The 22330-nt window shown below is 33.1% G+C and overlaps 1 protein-coding gene across 2 annotated transcripts in view; it reads left to right on the forward strand.

Moving 5' to 3' along the window:
• Positions 1 to 22330, forward strand: part of ly75 (lymphocyte antigen 75) — a 72566-nt gene that overhangs the window by 12006 nt on the left and 38230 nt on the right. For both annotated transcript variants that reach the window (XR_012387027.1, XM_009305864.5), the window contains exons 3-7: positions 9009 to 9182; positions 11928 to 12086; positions 16250 to 16366; positions 19559 to 19693; positions 19778 to 19972. Coding sequence is in view for 1 of the 2 variants with exons in the window: in XM_009305864.5 (XP_009304139.1) it covers positions 9009 to 9182; positions 11928 to 12086; positions 16250 to 16366; positions 19559 to 19693; positions 19778 to 19972 (780 nt within the window). In the remaining variant the exon portion in view is untranslated. The remainder of the gene's footprint in view (positions 1 to 9008; positions 9183 to 11927; positions 12087 to 16249; positions 16367 to 19558; positions 19694 to 19777; positions 19973 to 22330) is intronic.

The raw sequence follows: 22330 nt of genomic DNA on the forward strand, positions 1-22330 counted from the left end.
TGAAGTGAAAGGATCAGTCAGTGCAAGAAATGAAACATTATTTACAATACGATTTGCTTTAATCCACAGCCGGTGCAACACCAGTGAGCACACAAGGGCAGCGAGCACAAGCTTCTGGTCGCTTGATGACATATGTGAGAGTATGAGGTGACGAGTGAATGTTTTGCCGAAATGGTTCCTATTTGTGACTGTTTAAGATGTGACAACTGCTACTAAACACTGTCACAGGCATGACTTCAGACTGATAAATAATCTCTCATCTTTCACATACATCATCAAGCTACTGGAAACTCCCCTTCACTAAACTGGTGCTCATGGTTTGCTAGGCTGTGGATTACAGCTAAGAATATGTGACCCCCTCTGTGAAACCCCTGGTGAAGTTGCGTAATCTATTTCTGAAAAACAAGAGCAGTAAATGATACTGATGTAAATCAAAATCTTGATTTTTAATCTAAGTTTACATTTAAAACACGATAAATGTTATAGTTTTTTTTTTATTTTGGGAATAAATATATTTTTTAAAAGTTTGATATCTCCTCTTATTTTTCATATGCTTTTGTTAATCAATGTATTTATCACCATTAAATGCTGCAAACTTAATATCTCTCCAAAAGCATAAACTTCAGGTCCTATAAGTGTGTCATATATCTCTAAAAATGAGAAAATCTGAGCTTTAATTTGCTATATGGCACATAGTCAGGATAAGTATGGTTTTCCAATATGTTGTAGTTTTAATTATAAGCTTTTCTTTAAATTGGAAGTTCTCAAAAGGGATTTTCTGAGTCTGAAATGAAGCAAAATTTTAACATGACCTAACTGAACCAATATTAAAGATATTGTTATATTTTTCACAGAATATATTTTACATTGTCTACAAAGATTTTATATAGAAAACCACAAATAGTGCATCAAAAAATGGACTTTAATTTAAATTTGTTTTTGAATTTATGTAATTTTATTTTATTTAACAGGGACAATGCTTATTATTAAACAGTAAAGCTGTAAATAAGCCATAGTTAGCCACAAGGGCTCATTTTCATCTGTTGCCCCCTGCCAGATTTTAAAAGGCAACCTAAAATCAAAAACACATCACCACACACATACAAAGACAGTAAAGTTACATATGACAAAAGGATAAAACATGAAATAAGAATTTCTTAAAATGTTAGACAAAAGAATTACACATGATCACAAACTTGATTTGCTTTTAGCCATTTCTTTAACTTGTATTTAAAAGTTGAATGATTTGTAACACCCCTTAAATCAATAGGAAGTGTGTTCCAAAAATGACTGGCTCTAACTGAGAAGGCTGATCATGCAAAAGTTGTACGTCTAAACTGCAGAGCACAGTCTCCCCTGGTAACAGATCGTGTTGCTTCACCATTATTGTTCTTGTGTGTCACAAACTCACATAATGGAGGTGGAGCATATCCATTTAAAATTTTAAAAATCATGCAAGCATTAGCCAAATATTTCATATTATTAAAGCTCAATAAATAATGATTTTGTATTTTATTACAATGATGACACCTAATAGGCTTCTGATGAAATACTTTAAGTACCTGTTTATAAAGTGATTCAACTGATTTTAAAACTGTTTTACTTGCGTGACCAACGAGTAAGACAATAAATAATATGAGAAAAAATCATGCATAAAAAGTTTTGCAGAGTGGATCACATTTAGATTGTTTGTGTGGATTTTGTAAGTTGCGAATAATGTATAAAAATAAAATAAATAAAATTTAATAATTACATAATTAATTACATAATTATTAATTTAAATAGAATAATTGCAATAGAGCAAAGAAAAAAAAACTAAAATAAACAGTTATTTATGGTTTTCTGGTATAATTTAACAATATCACTGTATAGTCTTCATTGTAATAAAAAATCTGTAACTTTTTCTTCATTAAAATTACAAATGCTTTACGTTATTGTGCCCGAATGCTCTACATTGTCTTGAAATACCTTTAAATTGCATACAAATTATGAAGTTTCACTCTGTTATGGTCATACGTGGCAATGACTCCACAAATCTGATGTATTCCCAATTGTTGATTGAATATAATCTCAATTTACCATTGCAGATTCTGTGATGTGACTACTGCACACAAACGATATATTGTGCAGCCCTAATTGTCAGAAATGTAAATTTTTATCAATTGTTTCATAAGACCTTAGTGTATCATCAGAAATCACAGGGATTTGATTTTAGACTTGTTTGTGTGGGTTTATTTTTAATAATGAAAAAAGAGCATCTATTGACATGCGTTATACTGATCACAGTATATCAACCAATCAACCACAGAATAAGCTAACATTCTTCTTTAATAGGGTGTACTAATACGATATCATATTTTAAACTTTAGTTGGGCTGCATTTACACTGCAGATCTTGATAGTCAATTCCGATTTTGTGACAGTATCTGATTTTTTTTGCTGACCTGCTTACATCCTCTTTTAAAAGTGACTCGTATCCAATCGTCTTCATTTGCACAGCACATGGCAAAGGCACAATGAACAGGAAAAAAAAAAAAAAAAAAAAGAGCGGGCGCTGACTGACAGCTTATAATTAAAGAGTGCTGTATGTAATCTGTTCGCAACTTTTGAAAAGCAGTTTTACTCTAGTTTATGGCAGAAAGGTTGTCATTTGTTCATCTTCTTTTGATATATATATATATATAGGCTTTTTTCAACCTTTAGGCATCTTAATGTAATGTCCATGGGGTGATGTGTGTACAAGTTTTATATTAGTTTATATTGGTTACGTGGCGGACATTGTCTCGCTCTCGTTAACATGCTTAAATACCTGTGTTATATGACAATATTAAATATTAAAGCTGTTTAAGTCCTCGTGTAAGAGATTTAAGGTTTGGGACTCTGCTGAAGTCTGTTCTGAAAAGAAAGTATCAGACTTGATATCTTTCCCTATGGTTTTTAATAATGCGAGACTCGCATTGACTGGTGAAAATCCAATTGACCTGCTTGTACTGCAGACATGAGGACACGGATAAATTTTTCACATATGAACAAGGCCTGAATCTGATTTGAGTAAATCAGAATCCAAGTGATTTGTTCCTGCTTACACGTATCTGATCTGTGCCACATGGAAGAAAAGAATTAAGTCACTTGAACCATGCAGTGTAAATGCGGGCTTGGTGTGTAATGTACCTGGGTGAACATAAACAGCATCTCTGAATGTAAAATGCTCAAAGTTCAATGCAAAGTGAGACCTTGTTTTTTACAGAGTTAGCTTAGCAAAGCCTACAATGAACGAATTTTGGGGACTACAAAAAATACTTCCGGGCCTTGTGAGATCACAAACGTACTTTTACCGCGCACACACACTGCGCAGCTAAGAGGCATGGCCAGAGGCACTGTAATGTTACAGCAGAGGGAGAAATTGCCGTCCTGCTATTTTCACAGAGCTTCTTCTGTTTCTGTATTTGGGCTTCCAAAGGCCACGACACGAAGACAGAAGTGCTTACAGTTCAATATTAATTATGTTCCAGAGAATTATAAAATACATAGCAAGCATGATTTGACAAAACACAGTATTTAAAATCTCTCCCAGTTCAGTGCTGGATTCGGTTAAAATCTCCTCAAAGAAGGAGCAGCTCCAACAAGCAGACGCTGTGAACTCTGAGCCACGACCTGTAAGTGTTTTTATTTGCTAAATTGATTATGACATGCACAGTGTCTAGCCTTAACGGTATGTTGTAGCAAAGATGTAAACAATGGGAAATGCTGGCACCGCTTATGATTTAGCTACAAATTCATATTTATCAGTCAAGCAGGTGCGCACACACACACACACACACACACACACACACTCTTCACCAGCGCGTGCGTGTCTCTCTATAGGCAGCTTTTCCATGCGTTTTACACCTCAGATAATAAACTTGCAAAAGAAATGTGTACGATTTATATTACTTACACATGCATATTTCAGATATATGTGAAAGGTGTTGTGTAACGCGTTGAGTTAAAAAAATACAGGACAGCCATGGCGTAGGGCTATGCGTCAATGCATAGGCTGCGCCGTAGCATACGCCTGCGCTTGACGCAGAAGTATAAATCAGCGTTAACTCGTGTTGCAACAGAAAAATAAATCAAGGCTCACACAGGTCGCATCCCACAACTTCCTTCTTGTCAACAGTGTCACGATATATTACAGAAAATAACAATCCCAGCATCAGAGAAAAATAAAAATTAACATGGGTCCCACGCACATGCGCCTTATTATTTAAAATACTATTTATAGTCCTATTATGCATCAACACTTTTACTTTTTATTAGTTACTAATCATGGAAACGACAAAAGTTTTTAATAATCATTAAAAGCTTTTATTAAATGTATTATTGATGTTGAATTGTTAGTTGATGCCTAATAATTGTTTTAAGATGAGTTTAATAATAAGAAGAAGATTCATATTTTTTTAAAGCCTCTGTTGTAACTATAATAAATCTGGCTTTTCTTACTGCTGATTTTAAAGCATGAACCGACAGTTACTAATGAGACTTTATTGTAAAAGTGTTAAATACACTTACAATGAAATTTGGTTGATAAATTTGTTTACTCTGAACATCCAATAAAGCATGCAACTTTTTTTTACCCCTGTAAAAGAAACCTTTTTGCAACTTATTATGATGATATTGGATAATGTCAAATTAATGTGTATAATAATAATATTATCATAATATTTATTAAAAAAATCATAAAAGCTATTTGAAAACAAGAAAATTTATTAAAAACAAGAAAATTTATTACACTCAAAAAATGGTGTTTGGTGTTAGTTCAAACTACTTGTATAAAATGAGCTGAAACAACACAATTCTTGAGGGTTTATTGGGGGACAATTTAATTGTTTTATGTTCAATCCACTTAAATTTGTAAAAACTAATAAGTTAGTTAACTTTATTTCTTTGTTATTCTAAAACAAATCGATTATGTTTTTTGTTTTTTGCATTTTTTACAGTGTCAGCCTAGTAGTGCCTTTTATGCAAGGGTGCCCAAACTTTTTCTTAAAAAAAACAAACTTGATTGAGGGCTGAGGGCTGAAGTTGAAAATACCAAATTATATTACATTGAATTTGTCATGGGTAATTTCTAAGTAATTTATATTTGCTAAGATTTCAAAATAGGTTGAAAACATAGCTTTAAAACATTAATAAATGATGCAGTATCATTTTTTTATAATGAACTTATTACAGATAAAATTTAAAAAATCCCATTTATAACACAATCTAGTTAAATGCTGAATACACTAGTCGAGCTGCTCGTGCCTTTGCCTTAATTTGCTTGCTGATGTCTGATTGTCCTCTATCTGTCAAGTGACATTATTTACATTTTAAAAGTCTGATTTATTTGGAACGTTTAGTCTTAGTTGGCTTTTTTTGTAGCTCCTCAATTAAACAAAGAAACAAAGCTTATGTTAAATTCGAAATGATGATCTCTCTTAAAGGCAATTGCCCCAAATAACTCCCCATAATTCTACCATGGGACAACTTTGGCCTACGAGCCCTACTTTGAGCACCTTTGCTTTAAAAAAAAAAGTTGTTAAGGGTTAAGTTTATTTTATTGTACAGCTTTTTAGTTTATTTGAATTAAATGCTAAGGCTATTGCCTCTCGCTACAACACATTACTTCACTATACTCTCAATTACAGTTTGTACATGTGGCACAAACCTGTTTGCTTTAGTGTGGTTTACTTTGCAGTCTTGCAGCATGAGCATAGGCGGTTGTTATGGTTTAACAGTTGTTCAGCTCATCCAGTTCATCTGCTTTCCGTCTTCTTTTTGCTTTGGATTTCTGCTTACTGATTTTACCACCTGTTTGATGTTACTGTAGCAATTCAGTCATGGAGTTTATGGGAAACTTCACCTGCGACAAAGTTTATGAGCTCAGTGATTGCTTCATATCGGTAAACAGTGACTCTGGATTTGCTTTCGCTTTCTTATTTAACTAGCTTTTGCTGTTCTGAGATGGTAGACTTTAAAAAAAAATGTTGTGAAGCTGGTGTCATGAGAGCTTTGCGTGCACAGCAGAAAAATATGCTTGTAAGATTCTGTTTTCAAATTCAATTGTATTAGTACATACACATTTTCATATGTACATATACAGTCATACACAGTATTATATGAAATATATATTATATGTGAAATGCTTACGTTATCATCCGTGACTTTTAAAACACACTATTATGAGTGTCAAGTAAATGATCAAAAATAATACAACAGAAAATATAAAAAAATAGATATAGAAAATTTAGCAATAGAAAATAAGAACAAATTTATTATAATATAACTCACCATTTATTTTATAAATATTTTTAAGCATTGCGTTAGTATATTTGAGCAATATATTTGAGTAGCAGTGGGATTATGGCTCTATATTGGCACTGGAGGGAGGTGTGGGTGGTGTCCGATCAGTGACGATATACAGTCATATCACACTGCTGCGAGTGTGATTTTGCATTTATACAACAGTTTACTGGCATAATCATGTAAATAAAAAAGAAAATTAAAACACTCAGTGTGTAAAAATCTTTTGTATGAGGAACTACTTTCTGACATAAAATGCCATCAGTCTACAGAGATTTTCCAGTATTTCTCTGTTGCAAGTGGGATATCACAATTAACCCAAATAATAAAAAAGCCAAAACAAAGCAAACACTACCAGAAACGCTATCAGACTCTGGTATAAATACAGCAAATACAAAAAAGGGAAATCGACTTAGAATGATACTTACATGTTTTATAATGTTTTGTTCAGCTTTAGTTTGAATCTGACCCTTCGCTAAGCCCCGCCCTCCTTAGTTACTGTGGCTACGCCTGTCAAGCTTTCGTGCCTGGCAAGGCTTTTACAATGTGTATGCGTCGGTGTCGGACATTGCCAGGGATATAATGTCATTTTTAGCGAACAGGTGAGATATCTGAGAAAGCCAGACAAAAAAGGACTGCAGTATGCATTACAGGAGTATATTCACCACATAATAGGCAACCGATCAGAGAATAATTCAATCAAAATTGAAGCCTAATTAGCCTAGCCGCCTCATAAGCTAACCGTTCAACAGCTTAGCTTATGCTCAGCAGGAGAGAATAAATTTAAAAATAATCTAATAATAACTAATTAAACTGTGATTTCTCTATTTTTAGCCAAAAAGCCTAATAGATTAATTGTTGTGCAATGAAAAATAGCATTACTAACTGGTGAGGAAACATGCATGGACAGTGCTTTTACATAGTTCATTCATAGAAAGAACAGCCAGAAAGGGGAAACTAATGGACTTATGCTGAATATTAGCATCATTGACCCATAACAATGTACTGTAAGTTACCCATTACTCTCAGTATGTTTTTGTGCGCTTTATAAATTACTGAAAAACAGCTGCTGGTAAAGTATATTGATCGCAAGTGCTCAGTTTGTGATCATATCTCAGTTTTGTTCTGTTGATTTTGTATTTTCAAATATTCGTAGCTTGAAATAGATTGATAGAAATATGAAGTTTAGTGAAGTTAGCAACAGATTTGCAGATTCATATTTGCCGGGTCAATAACTCATGTCATTATGACCTATTCACTATTAGTTTGACTAAGTTACTATGGCGAAGGCTTAAACGGAGCATTACTCATAATATCAAGCGAAAAAATAAATAAAAAATGTAAAAAACTTAATCTGCTTTGTATTTTTGTAAGAACACAGTTTAGATCTGTTTAGGGTAAGGGGTGTGAGTTATTGCCGTCTATCACTGAATGTCAGGGATATCAAAACAAAACCAACTTAGCTCCGCTCCTTTAGCGCTCCTAATAGAGCTTGATCCACGCTGGCATTTCTCTTCTTGGGTTTTTGGTTTTAAAAAGGGAAAAATTCCACCATCCTGTCCAAACATTTAGGATACAGGTTATCAGATTTGCACAATTAATACACACAACGCTTTGGTCTGTTTCCCTCGCTCGAAAGGTTTTTGGGTGTGGCTTAGCGAAGGGTCAATTAAGCTGAGTTTTTCTTATCTAAGAGCTTATGCAGTTTCTGTTGCCTTCGTGTGGCGAAACGTCAACCGTCTTTGCTCTGCTCAGTATGACAGGCTGATGAATGCCGACTAGCTGAATCTCCAAAATGCTAAATATTTACAATAGGCACTAACCTTATAAATAAACTGCAAAGTTGGAATCTAAACAACTACATTCTCACCTAAAAAAGCCTCAGAAGTACATTGTCGTCCAACAGCTGCAATGTTTGTCAAACTGTAGTGAGTTTATTGATCTGCTGTCACTTAATCTAGGCAGAATAATACACAAGGGTGAGGAGGCTGTGCCAGTGCTGTTATTGCAGAATTAATCAGATTCAAGAACCAGAAAGAACTGTTGTATAAATTGTTTTATTGTATATTGTATGTTTTTAGGAATCTTTATTGAATGGAAAATATATATATTTAAATTCAAAGTCATTTGAATTATTGTAAGTGTTTTTACTGTTGCTTTTGATCTCTTTAATGCATACATGCTGAATATAATATCATTCTGACAACAAACTTGTAAAATGTTGTGGGATATTTTTTTTTTAAATAAGTGTGGGATATGATTTTTTTACTTACATAATTTTTCTTTTTTTTTCAATAATATAAAGAATAAATCTTTTAAAATAGTATAAATGTATATTTTTTTCAAACTTCTATTATTTATACTTTTGTTTTTATGTAGTCAGTTTGTTTTAAAAGCACTTTCAGGTGAAAATAAAGTCACAGTGAATTATGATTTAGCAAAGGTCTATCTATCATTTCGAACCCATTCATTGCTGTATTTACTCTTTCATGTTATGTTGTTTGCATGTTAAAAGTAAATGTATCTTGCATTTGTACAAATACAATCATTTTATTTCATTTATGAGTACTTTGTTTTCGTTTAGGGGAGGTTTAATCATATTTGCTGGCGTCTGTGGACAATTTTAAAGTATAGCTATTGTACATACACCGCATAAATTCCTGTTTTCTATTTCTGTTTTTACAGAAATGCACACAAGTGGGGGTAATTCTAAGGGAGCACCCTGTGAGTTCCCCTTCCTCTATAATGGGACGTGGCACCACAGCTGTCTGCCCCCCACTGATGAAAATACACTGGAGTGGTGCTCTACTACTGCAAACTATGATCAAGAGCAGAAGTGGGGGAATTGTCTGAAATATGGTGAGGTTTGCATCTCACACTACCGGGGGTTTCCAGAAAGCAGCTGGAAAACACAAAGTAGATTTAAATATGTGACTCATTTTACAAAACGGTTAAAACCACTGTTGAATTTTTGTTTTGTATTGTTTTGTTTTTTGTTTTGTTTTCTTTTGTATCATTTTGTTTTGTTTCTTTTCTCCAACATAACTAAAATAACCAGAGTTGTTGTACCACATTTGTGTTGCTTGAAATAAAAATAAACATTTACTTTTTGTTTTTAACTACATCAATACCTAAATTGTAATACAATAACACTAATGGAAACATTTGTGTCGGGTAAATAAAACATATCCATTTTATTATTTAAACCAAGCTTGCTATATTTCTGTATTTATCCAAGCTATATATTTAATCAACTAAAAAATTAACACAGAGAGAGTGACTTATGATGAATGCTGATTATTCTAATAGTTTATTTAATTAATTAATTTATTTATTTATTTATTTATTTTTAGTGGTGTCAAAATTAATTGTTTCTTCGATGCAGACGCAAACAATTTGGTATCGATTCAGTAATAACCATGACCGGTTGTTATGTACTGACGTAATTTATCACTTACACGTTATATGGCAGCAGCTTATGGTGAGGGAGAAGACCGCAAGTAATAAAAAGCAGATAACTGTGCACAATTCACTGCTTGAGTTTTTCGGGACAGTCTTTCACTGACATGGAAGTACATCAGTACCCAGCCAGGAAGAAATTAAAGCTTTAAACTCACCATTTATAATGGTTCAGCTGATTGCCGCGGCCATTTAACATCAGTGTCTGTGCCTGCCACTGTTTGCTGAACAGCCGTGCTGACTGTAGCCATTTCTGTTGAGCATGTGATCAATCATAGGTGTTTAAGAACTCGCTCAACAACGCTCAAAAAGCAAACAGAATAATATTTACATTTGTTTAATTGCTATTAATGCTCATGTTGTTCTGTGCATGTGTTTTAGTTGTGTTTGATACCAAAATATTTTTTTTTGAACAGGTAAAATTAAAGGTACAGTACATATATCTGACCGCTTTAAAGGACAAAATTGTATTACAAATACATTTATTCATACAACAAAAATAAGGCCCTTAAAAGGTATTAAAAAGTCTTTATCCCGTTTTTATGAGGTTTTAAGTTTTGTTCAAACATTGTCTAAAGTTTCTCCAAAAAAGTGTAAATATATGTATTTTCCTCGATTGGTTTGGGCCAGTTGCGAATGTAATGCAATTTGCAACAAACCATACTGCAAAACAGACGGCAAAATTGGATAATGCTAGTTTGCATACTCCTGGTTCGAGAAAGATGAGTTTAAACAGTGGCTGAAACTTTACGCTGAAAACAACCGTGACATTTATTCTTTCAAGATTTGTTTCTTCCGAGCTTATCCAAGTTCTGTTGCACGGTTATGCTCCGTTCATTTATTTAACGACAACTGTTTATTAGCAACTGTTTATTAAGTTAAAGTTTTGATACTGATTAGAATTTGAAGTGGCGACGAGGTTATAAAATATTCTGAGAATGTCTTTAAAAATTCTTTAAAAGGTTTGGAAACTTCCTTTAGGATTTCTGCATATACCCTGTTATAAATTGTAAAATTTAATACAATAATTTTAATACAATACAAAATTGTGTTGCTAAGTAAAATATCCAATTGTTAATGGAAAGTTTTGTCAATGCACTGAGAAATCAAAGTGAATTGAAACGATATGATTATTATAATCAAACCGTGAAACCAGTGTAGGTTCACACCCCTGTTTTTTATTTTATTTATTTTATTTGTTTAACTTTATTTTGTTTATTTATTATGTTCACTAATTCATTTATTCATTCATTCATTTTGTCAATCATGAATTGATTTATTAGTTAAAAGTAAACACAGCAGGTAGTTGCCACATCTCACAGCAGTCCTTTTTACAAATCATTTCATATTTAAGTGGCTAATTTGTATTAGTCTCTATGATCTCCTTCAAATCAAATTTCTTATCTCCCAATGATGATTTACTTAGTTGTGGGGTTCAAGGACACGCTTTCTTTTAAAATTGTATGTTTTATGCAAATTAAATTGTATGAATTTTGGGCACTTTTCTGACAATGTTTAAAATTATTACGTTTCTTCATGAGATCAGGCTGGAATATTATACTACACAATAACTAAAACCATGAAAACTTCATGTATATAGTTGATTAACTAAACAGAAAGCTTTGTCCACCTACATCAACCTTTTCCCATGCAGCAAACAGCATGCTGACCTACTTAACCTATTAGGCTTTCAGTGAAACTCATGCAGGTTTAAGCTGCCCTTTTCAGCAAGCAAAGACATTGACTTTCAGCATTCTGCTCCTGTTTACTGCACATTCCTTTAATATGACTCTCTCATAGTACAGTACCTTCTAAAGAAACATGGAAAAGATTACTCAGTGGTCAAGCACTTCAAATCTGTTTGTGGCCAAAGCTCTTTGAGCTCACTGTGGATTGTTTTCTTTTTGTACTTCAAATGACAAAACAGTATTCAACTGTGAAAAACTTGTTTTGAGATTTTAGGGTTGTTAATTTGTCTAGTTGTCTAGTTGTTAATTCTAAGTTGCCTTTTAATATTGTACTTTGCTTCACTGATTATTTACAGTTGAACCAAAGTCATACCCATTAATCATTCAAAGCATCTTGGGGTGTTGGGAGAGGGTGGAAAATAAGACAGCTGTATAATGTCTGATTTGTTGTATTTAGTGGAAGGATGTTCTTCTTTATGGGAGAAAGAACCTGTGACTGGACGCTGCTATCAGGTGGTGTCCACAGCTGTGGTGACCTGGCATGAGGCGCGGGACGCTTGTCGCAGTCAAGGTGGAGATTTGCTCAGCTTGTCCAGCCCTCAGGAGCTCCAGTTCTGTAAGACTTCTTACTTTTCAAAGCATGTCTAGAGAATTAGTGAACACTTTTTGCAGGCCTGATATTAAGTTTTACATTCATTTCAAGTCTCCATTAACAACAGAACAAAACTTAACAAAACCATAAACTATCAGAACTTTTCATTTTAGTAAAAAACTAAAATAAAAACTACAGTCTCAACTAACAAATGAGAATTATAAAAAAATAATAATAATTTGTCTTTATATAAACAATATATTTCAGGTTGTTTATTGCTGAATTATAATATATATAAAATATGTAACTTTATGTTCATGGTGCTACATAGAAGTGGGCGGTGCTAATGATCTCTTTTGGTGCTCTCTGTTTATCCGCTTGTTAAGTGGTGACGCGTTTGTGATGTATGTAATACTGTTTTGGGTCCAAGCCGCCATTCATTTGAGTGGAGGAATCATTCGTTTATAATCACGTTTTATTCCTATCACACATTAAAGTAAATTCTATATAAAGTCATAGTGTACACAACAATCTCTGGGCTTGCTGCATAACAAATACCAAAATTTTAACAATATATAAAAAAATTAATCACTTTCTGGCCATCGGATATTAGGCATGGACATATATACTGCGATCGTGATTTTTGAAAGCATTAAATCGCTTTGTAAACGTTTATTATTACCATTACATGAGTCTCTACATTCAGTTGAATAGAGCGCTTGGACCCGGAAGCCGCTTCGCTTGACATCACACTTAACAAGCGGATTGTGATGCTCTGATTGGTGGAAAGTCTTTACAGCATTATGGGTCATGCAGTTTTTTGCTTGAACTCTGCAACTAAACACAGTTGTGTTGAAAACAAGATTAATTTATAATTAAAGACATTAAGGTTAATTTGATTAATCTACAATCCATTAACATCATCAGGACTCACAACAGGTCTGTCTTTAAATTTCTGTTAGTATATAGTTAAATTAGTGCTGGGCAACCATTAACATCTTTAACAAATTTAGCATGTAAAATGCAATTGATCACATTCTCACATGCAAAATTCATCAATAGTTTCAAATCTATTGCACACTTTTATTTTAAAAGTTCTGTTATATGACTAAAAATGCAATAACACTTTAAACAACTGAGGTGTTTTTAATGCAGTATTGTCTTTAGGTGTAAATCTTAACTTAAACATTAAATTAAATCTAAAATTAAATCTTGAACCAAATTAAATCTTACCCCACTGCCAGGGTATTTAGCAATAATTAAGGGATCATTACATCGGAGATTCTCAGTTCCTGTTCTGACACCATAATTTTCTCAGATAAACAACTCGATAGATTAGAGCTTTGTGCTTACTATTTCCTTCTAACCTGAGCAGGGGAAGTCTTTAGTTTACTTCAGAACGTTCATTCATAGATATTTGCAACGTCACTGTCTACAGCATATGTATGATAATATTTTCCTGAGAGTATATTACATACAAAGTCAATGCAAATATTCAAATATTGACGAGTTTCCATCAGGTGCCGTGAATGACATGGAATGTGCGATGCGTTTGTACAAAGGCACCCGGAATTCACCTAAAACGCATCTTTCGCACAAGTAATTTAACTGTTAAGTGGAAAATCAATTGGAATGGAACAAAATGACAGTGACAAAGACGTAATAAATAAAAAACAAAAAAGAATATACACTTTTGACAAATGTATGCACAGTATATTATTATGAACAAAATTGCATGTATAGCTTTATTATGTGCAAATTAAATGTTAACTATAATAGTGTTGAACCATCACTTGAGTAAAATACAGCAAGTGATAATTTCCGTGTACACTCAGAATTAAGCCCATTTCAAATGTTCTCATCAGTGAAGACCATAGAGTGCACAAAATAAAGTCCCGTAATGATGTTCATCTCAAACCACTCACCATCCCAGCCCTCCTGTGACCCATTGTTTGTCTGTGTGTGTATTCAAGGCCAGTGAGCAATAGACTTTAAAAATGATTTAAAAAAAACAGTGTTAACGCATGATAAAATAAGTGTCAGTGTTAACTTATTAATGTGCCAACATGATATTATTGTGTTGACTTGCCCAACCCTAATTAAAGTTGCTCGCTTGTTTGCTTCTTTTTTAATTGAGCTAGATTTATTTGAATGAAACATAGTAATATTATACAATATTATTACGGTTTATAATAATGTTATTTACTGCTGTGATGGCAAAGCTGAATGCTCAGTCTTCTGTGTCAAATGGTGCTTCAGAAATCATTCTGATATGCGTATTTGCTGCTCAAAAAAACTTATTTTTTCTTTTTAATGAAAACTATTTTTGACAGCAACATACGATTGCAAGATTGTTCACGAAAGTAAAGAATATTCAAGTAGAAACTATTTGTATGATTGGGAAATCTTTATATTTGTTCTTGTTCCTGAACATTCTTAGTTGTGGAGATTTTTAGTATGCAAAGATCCATTAGAAGTCTTAGAAACACTTCCATCATCACCAACCACAGTAGCAGTGATTGTTCAGTGCTACAATTTCCAGCACATTTATTATTGACGGGCTGAAATTTGTTCTTATGTTCGTGCTGCTAATGCATCTCCATCCATATTCTCGCTAATCAGTCATGGATACTTCTTAAAGGGACGGCTCACCAAAATATGTGAATGTGTTTGTGTGTGTTTGTGTGTTTGTGTTTGTGTGTTTGTTTTGTGTGTGTGTGTGTGTGTGTGTGTGTGTGTGTGTGTGTGTGTGTGTGTGTGTGTGTGTGTGTGTGTGTGTGTGTGTGTGTGTGTGTGTGTGTGTGTGTGTGTGTTAATCATCTACTCAGAGAAAAGAGAAAGTTTGTTTCTGGGTAAACAAAGTTATTTTTAATGTGAAAGACTTCCTGCAGTTTTAGCTCAGTGTAACCTGCTGATTATAAGTGGGCTATAAGTAGTAGGCTGGCCTTTCTGAACTGCCTGACATACTGTAGCAAAGCTGATTGAACCAAATGCATAAGTTCAAAGCCAATTCAAAGGGTCCAACCAATGGTAGGTGGCAGGAGAGGGAGAGAAACAAATTTCTAAACACTTCTGTTATGTGTAACTGTTTACAGAATGAGCCTTCCAGATTTGGATCATATTGCTGTTTCTATGAAATGTGGCAATACAAAAAATACAAATAAAAACTGGAGTATCATATGCATTTTTTGTAAATGCATCATTTTTATTTCATGTCTTAAAAATCGCACAATCATAATTGCATAGCTGCTTTTCATATATTGCGTTTAAGAATGAACTCTGTCGTGTTATCTTGCGTTCAGAAGTGGATCTAGCTTATGTTTGGAATGCAGTCTTGTCAGGCAGGTCTGGGAAGTCATTTGATCAAACCATTTTGATTACAGACTTTGGCGTTTTAGAATGTCAAAAACATTAAAAGCTGCTTTGACACAATCTACATTATAAAAAGCACCACAGAAATAAAGATGAATTGAATTGAGTATATTTTTGGACATTTAATAAATGTGTCATCATATGTTAATTAATGTTATTTGAGTTATTTTATGAACATTAAAGAAATTTGCGCACATCCTAATTTACTAAAACATACATACATGGATTTGTGCACAAGGTACATTTTAAGTCAGAATTATTAGCCCCCCTGTTTATTTTTTTCCAATTTCTGTTTAACGGAGAGCAGATTTCTTCAGCACATTTCTAAACATAATAGTTTTAATAATTCATTTCTAATAACTGATTTATTTTATCTTCGCCATGATCACAGTAAATATTTGACTAGATATTTTTAAGACACTTTTATACAGCTTAAAGTGACATTTAAAGGCTTAACTAGGTTAATTAGGTTAACTAGGCAGGTTAGGGTAATTAGGCAAGTTATTGTATAACGATGGAAAAAAAACATATAGTTTAAAGGGGCTAATAATTTTGACCTTAAAATGTTTTTTTTTTTTTTTTAAACAAAAACTGTTTTTATTATAGCCGAAATAAAACAAATAAGACTTTCTACAGAAGTAAAAATATTATCAGACATACTGTGAAAATTTCCTGAATCTGTTAAACATCATTTGGGAAATATTTAAAAATAAACAATCAAATGGGAGCTAATAATTCTGACTTTAACTGTAATACATGGATGAATCAATCTCTCTGCTATTTTCACTTAATTTAATGTTTATTTTCTGTCTCAGTTAAAGATCGCAAAGATTTGCCCAGCAAGCTCTGGATCGGAGTGAACCATCTGGATTGGATGCAGGGTTGGCAGTGGTCTGATGGATCGCCTTTATCGTTTGCCCCATGGGAAACAGGTGATTTCAACTAAACATTGTTTTATTGGTTTATCTCAAAGTTGTTTGATCATTTACTCCTCATGTTCTGGTAAACACCTGGTAGGAATAAAATGACCGACATAGCATAGCATGTCTAGCATTTGTGTTTCTTTTCAAAGAACAAGGAAATCCTGTTTTCCCTGTGGTGTCACCCTCTCTTGTGTCTACAGTACATTTACATTTTATGACGGTTATTTGCGTTTAGTAGACGAACCAATTCTCTAATTTAGCCGAAGTCAAGTTTAGCTACTGACAATGACAGTTCTGTGTGTGTATGGGCATACAAGTATGGCTGTATAGCTAGAATAACAAGCTAATGACTTGAATGGGGCCTTTATGCGTTAGTCACAGGCAGAGCGTGTCTGTTTCTGAGGACAGTGATGACTGCATTGTGTCTGACTGATGCTCAGCTGTGATGATGTGGGTGGTTTTGTTGTTCTCCACATCATGTGAAACGAACTGTGGCTATAAACACTCCTCCTGCTGATTATTTGCATACACTTGTCGCATGAGGTATTCTAATAATGTAATCCTAAACACTTTCATGTTCAGTTGTAATGGTGAAATGGCTTGATGTTAAATGTGAAATGACTGAATAATGAATTAATGCGATTTTATTTTGAATTGACATGTCTAAAGTTTATATCGCATTGACTAAGAAGAAAGACACATAAACAGGTTTAATATCAGACTATCTTTACTATCAGACATCTATAAGAAAACAAAAAAAAGTTAATTTTTTGGACATTCTATTGCAGTATTACACTATTCAGCTTTAGTTTTCCATACTAGTTTCTGTCTCATCCAAAATTAAAAATGTAGCTTATGCGACATAAACATTTTATACAGTTTGTAAAGCACAGTATCGCATGTGCTTGAGAACGAAACAAAATCTTTTTTTGTTTTGATTTATATATTTTTATTTAGCTTTTTCAAGACTTAACAATACAGAACATCAAAACAAAACAGCAAACAAACTAAATTAAAACATACACGGTAGATAAGATAAATAAGTAAAATTAAATTAAATAAATAAATAAAAAGGGAGGAGATACAGTATAAATCGGTTGAAACAAAAACATTTTGTCGAATCAAATCAAGCGGGACTGTTTTAATATAGTTCAAAAATGGATTCCAAATCTTTTTAAATAATTCATCTTTTCCTCTTAAAGAATATGTGATCTTCTCCAATGGTATACAGTTGCAAACTTCTGAGATCCACAGTCCAATTGGTACATCAATGTCTGTTTTCCATTTTAAAGCAGTGCATTTTTTAGCTATTGTCAGCAACATTTCAGTAAGTTTAATAGCATAATTATGCTGGAGGTTAGAATTTGTGTAATTGCCCAATAAACATATCTCTGGATCCAATGCAAAATCAATTCCATGAATTTGTGATATAATATTACATACTTGTACCCACAACACTTTCACTTTAGGGCACAGCCATGTAGAATGCAAAAATGTACCTTCTTCTATACCAGAGGAGAAAATACTGTTTTTAAATTTGTGTAATGTGGATGGAGTATAATAAAGCTGGTGTAAGAAATTAAACTGGATTAGTCTAAATCTGGAATTCAAAGTTGAGGTAACCCCATCTCTACATAGCTGACCCCACAGGTCATTTTCTAGTGTCGTCCCCAAATCCTGTTTCCATCTAGTTTTAGACTTATCTGGGTTAGTCAAAGGTTGTCTTAGCATCAACGCATCATATGTACACAATTACATATTTACGGGAATCTGTATTTTTATATACAAACATTATACAAACATATTGTTAGCAGTATGCATTATGGTAAAAATGCAGCTATAGAAAGCTATCATTTGGTTTAGTAAGAAAACAAGTGACAAATTTTGTAAAAAACTGTTATACATAGTGTGTGCTTGTATGTGTTAAATAAATTTTTTACATCCTGAACTAAACCCCATTATAAAAAACTCTTTGTTTTAACTCTTTGTGATATCATGATTTAGGGCTCTATTTTAAAGATTTAAGCTCAAAGTCTAAAGCGCAGGGTGCAAAAGCTTTAAGGGCATGTCCGAATGCACTTTTCCTATTTTAAGGATAGAAAAATACATTCTGCACCCGGCGCATGGTCTAACAGGCTTGTGTTTACTCTCTTAATGAGTTATGGGTCTGTTTTTAAGCATAACATGCATTAAACCAATAAGAGTCTCATCATCCCATTCCCTTTAAGAGTCAGTAGCGTCACACCATGATGCGTTTGCTATTCACATGGCAGACTTTGTAAGTGGAAAAACTGAATACTTCACTAGCAAGAAATCAGTTAAACAAATCATCTGCATCGCGAGGATAAAGAATGAGCCTCCTCCATTCGGCCTCTTTACGTTCTCTTTACTTTTACTCTTTACTTTACTCCTTTACTTTAGTGGGTAAGGAAACGGTGGCAACTCACTCCACTGAAGACATCCATTAGCATCCATATTTAATTTTGTTTGTTAAGATTTTTTTAAAAACTATTTATAAATTTAGTTCTAATTTCCAGCAAACAAACAAATAAATGAATAATATTAACGATGTGTGCTCAAGAAACTGAGTTATATCCAAACACACGTCCTATTCTTATGGCCCATATGGTGATGCATACGTCTTCAAGGTGGACAAATCTAAACTTGTATCTATTAAAGCAAATATAAATATGCATATAATAAATAATACTACTACTAATAATAACATTTTTAATATACATAATAATATACATTTTAAATATTTTATTAACATTGGACTTTAGACCAGCTTTTAGTTGGTCAATGGCACAGTCTATTTCAGTTCCTAAAATTAGCAATGTGCCAGCAAGGCTCCTTAACACGCCTCTTTTTTTAGACCAGAACACCGATGAGTCTACAAATTGGCACAAATGGATTTGCTATTTAAACAACGTGGTACAAAACGTGAAAATTACAGTTGTACTGGTCTAAAAAAATGCCAACTAATCTCGTCATACACATCTTGCACCTTATTGTGCTGGTGTATAATAGTGCCCCTAGTTTCTTAGAATATTATTATCTAGATGTATACATATACTAATTAATGTATAGACTATTGATTAATTCTTTGTTTTTTTTATATGTTTTGTACCGTTTGTGTTACTCCCAGCACTGCTTGCATAAAGTGTTCCATTCATGTTTGTCATTGCCGTGTGTTGATAGGCATCCCTATCAGATCCCTTTTATCAGATGAAGACTGTGGTGTCCTGAAGGAGTCGCTGCGTTTCGGTGCAGAGACATGTGAAAACCGCCTTCCATTCATCTGCATGAAAAACGAAAACGACACTGAGAGCACAGGTTCAAAATAGTCCTTTTGCTCTGTTTTCCTTCTATATCTACTCTCTTTTATTCAGCACGGTCTGTCTTTTTTTGTTTCAACAGTCAGGGATGTGTATAAACCTACGAATTGTAGTGATGGTTGGATTGGGTGGAAAGGATACTGTTATAAACTTCACAGTGCAGAGTCCAAAATGTCTCAACATGAAGCTCTGGATTTGTGTAAAATGGATGATGCTAAGCTTGCAAGTTTACACAGTTTGGATGATATAGAAATGCTGCATACAAACTTTCATGGAGGTAAACACATCTTACTACTTACAGCTATCCACATTTTTCCAGTAAATCTCTCTGTCTCTCTCTCTCTTTTATATGCAGTATATAAAGTTGAAGTTAGTATTATTAGCCCTCCTGAATTATTACCCCCCTGGATAGTTTTTCCCAATTTCTGTTTAATGCAAAAAAAAGTTTTTTTTTCAACTCATTTCTAAACATAATAGTTTTAATAACCAGTATCTGACAACTAATATTTGTTTTATTTTATTTTTGCCATGATGACAGTACACTCTATTTTACCAGATACTTTTCAAGATACTAGTAATCAGCTTAAAGTGACATTTAAAGGCTTAATTAGGTTAATATAGTGTTATAAGGTCGTTGATGTTTTTTTTTTTCTGTAGACAATTGAAAAAATATATAAAGGGGCTAATAATATTGAAATTAAAATAGTTTTAAAAAATTAAAAACCTGCTTTTATTTTAGCTGAAATAAAACAAATAAGACTTTATCCAGAGGAAAAAATATTACAGAAAATACTGTGAAAAATTCCTTGCTCTTTTAAACATCATTTGGGAAATATTTAAAAAAGAAAAAAAAATCACAGGTGTGTAAATAATTTTGACTTCAACTGTATATTAATTAACTGTATATTATATGGATATATATATATATATATATATATATATATATATATATATATATATATATATATATATATATATATATATATATATATATATATATATATATATATATATATATTATTATTTATTTATTTTTTTTTTTAACTGTATATTAATATATAAAAAGCTTCTACAGCTTAATCGGGTTAATTAGGCAAGTCATTAGACAACAGTGGTATGCTAATTGTAAATAAATAATCAAGCTAATTGAAATAAATCATTTCTTAACAGGCCTGTTAATATTGACTTGAGCAGTTTTTAGATGTCAATATTAAAAAATAGATATTCCAGGTAAACCAATACAAATAAGACTTTCTCTAGCAGAAAGATTTAATGTAAAATATTGTGAATAATTTTCTTGCTCTGTTAAGGATAGATTATAAATTTCATTTACTAGAACTTCATGTTTGTTAAGCTGCTTTGACACAAAACATTGTAAAAGCGATATAGAAATAAAGATGAATTGAAAAAATGAATTGAGTATTAAATATCACTTGGGAATTATTACTAATTAAAATGTATTTATGTAATTAGTGTAAAATTAAGGCCTAATAAAAAATGTACTGTATGTAGTAACAAAATTAAATCAAGATAATGTTTGTAATTATTAGCAGAATATGTGTAAGCGTATACAGTTGAAGTCGGAATTATTTTTTTCTTGATAATTTACAAAACAAATCATCATTATACAATAACTTGCCTAATTACTCCAACCTGCCTAGTTAACCTGATTAACCAAGTTAAGCCTTTAAAATCTCACTTAAAGCTGAATAGAAGTGTTTTAAAAAATATCTAGTCAAATATTATTACCTGTCATCATGACAAAGATAAAATAAATCAGTTATTAGAAATGAGTTATTAAAACTATTATGATTAGAAATGTTCATTCATTCATTCATTCATTCATTCATTTTCCTTCAGCTTAGACTCTTTATTAATCAGCCGTCGTTGCTACAGCGGAATGAAACACCAACTTACCTACAGTAGCATATGTTTTACGCAGCATATGCCCTTTTAGCTGCAACACAGTAGTGGGAAACACCCATACACACTTACATTCAAACTCATACACTGGCCAATTTAGCTTGTTCAATTCACCTACTGTATGTTACATTTCATTGGACTGTGGGGGGAAATCAGAGCACCCGGAGGAAACCCACGTGATTATAGGGAGAACATGCAAACTCCACACAGAAATGCCAACTGACCCTGCTCGGGTTCAAACCAGCGACCTTTGTTTATTTATATAATTTTTTACATTTTTTTAGTAGTCTTTAACTCTGACTATATCTAAATTTTAGTAAATAAATTGCTTGATAGGCGGCGTGGTGGCGCAGTGGGTAGCACGTTCACCTCACAGCAAGAAGGTCGCTGGTTTGAGCCTCGGCTGTGTCATTTGGCATTTCTGTGTGTAGTTTGCATGTTCTCTCCCTGTTTGAGTGGAGTTACTCCGGTTTCCCCCACAAGTCCAAAGACGTGGTTTAGGTGAATTGGGTAGGCTAAATTGTCCTTAGTGTATGTGTGTGAATGAGTGTGTGTGGATGTTTCCCAGTAATGGGTTGCAGCTGGAAGTGCATCCGCTGCGTAAAACGTGCTGAATAAGTTGGCGGTTCATTCTGCTGTGGTGACCACAGATTAATAAAGGGACTAAGCCAAAAACAAAACCAATGAATGAAAAATCGCTTGCTTTGTCTTG

The sequence above is a fragment of the Danio rerio genome, chromosome 11 (assembly GCF_049306965.1).
Source record: "Danio rerio strain Tuebingen ecotype United States chromosome 11, GRCz12tu, whole genome shotgun sequence".
NCBI classification, from domain to species: domain Eukaryota; kingdom Metazoa; phylum Chordata; class Actinopteri; order Cypriniformes; family Danionidae; genus Danio; species Danio rerio.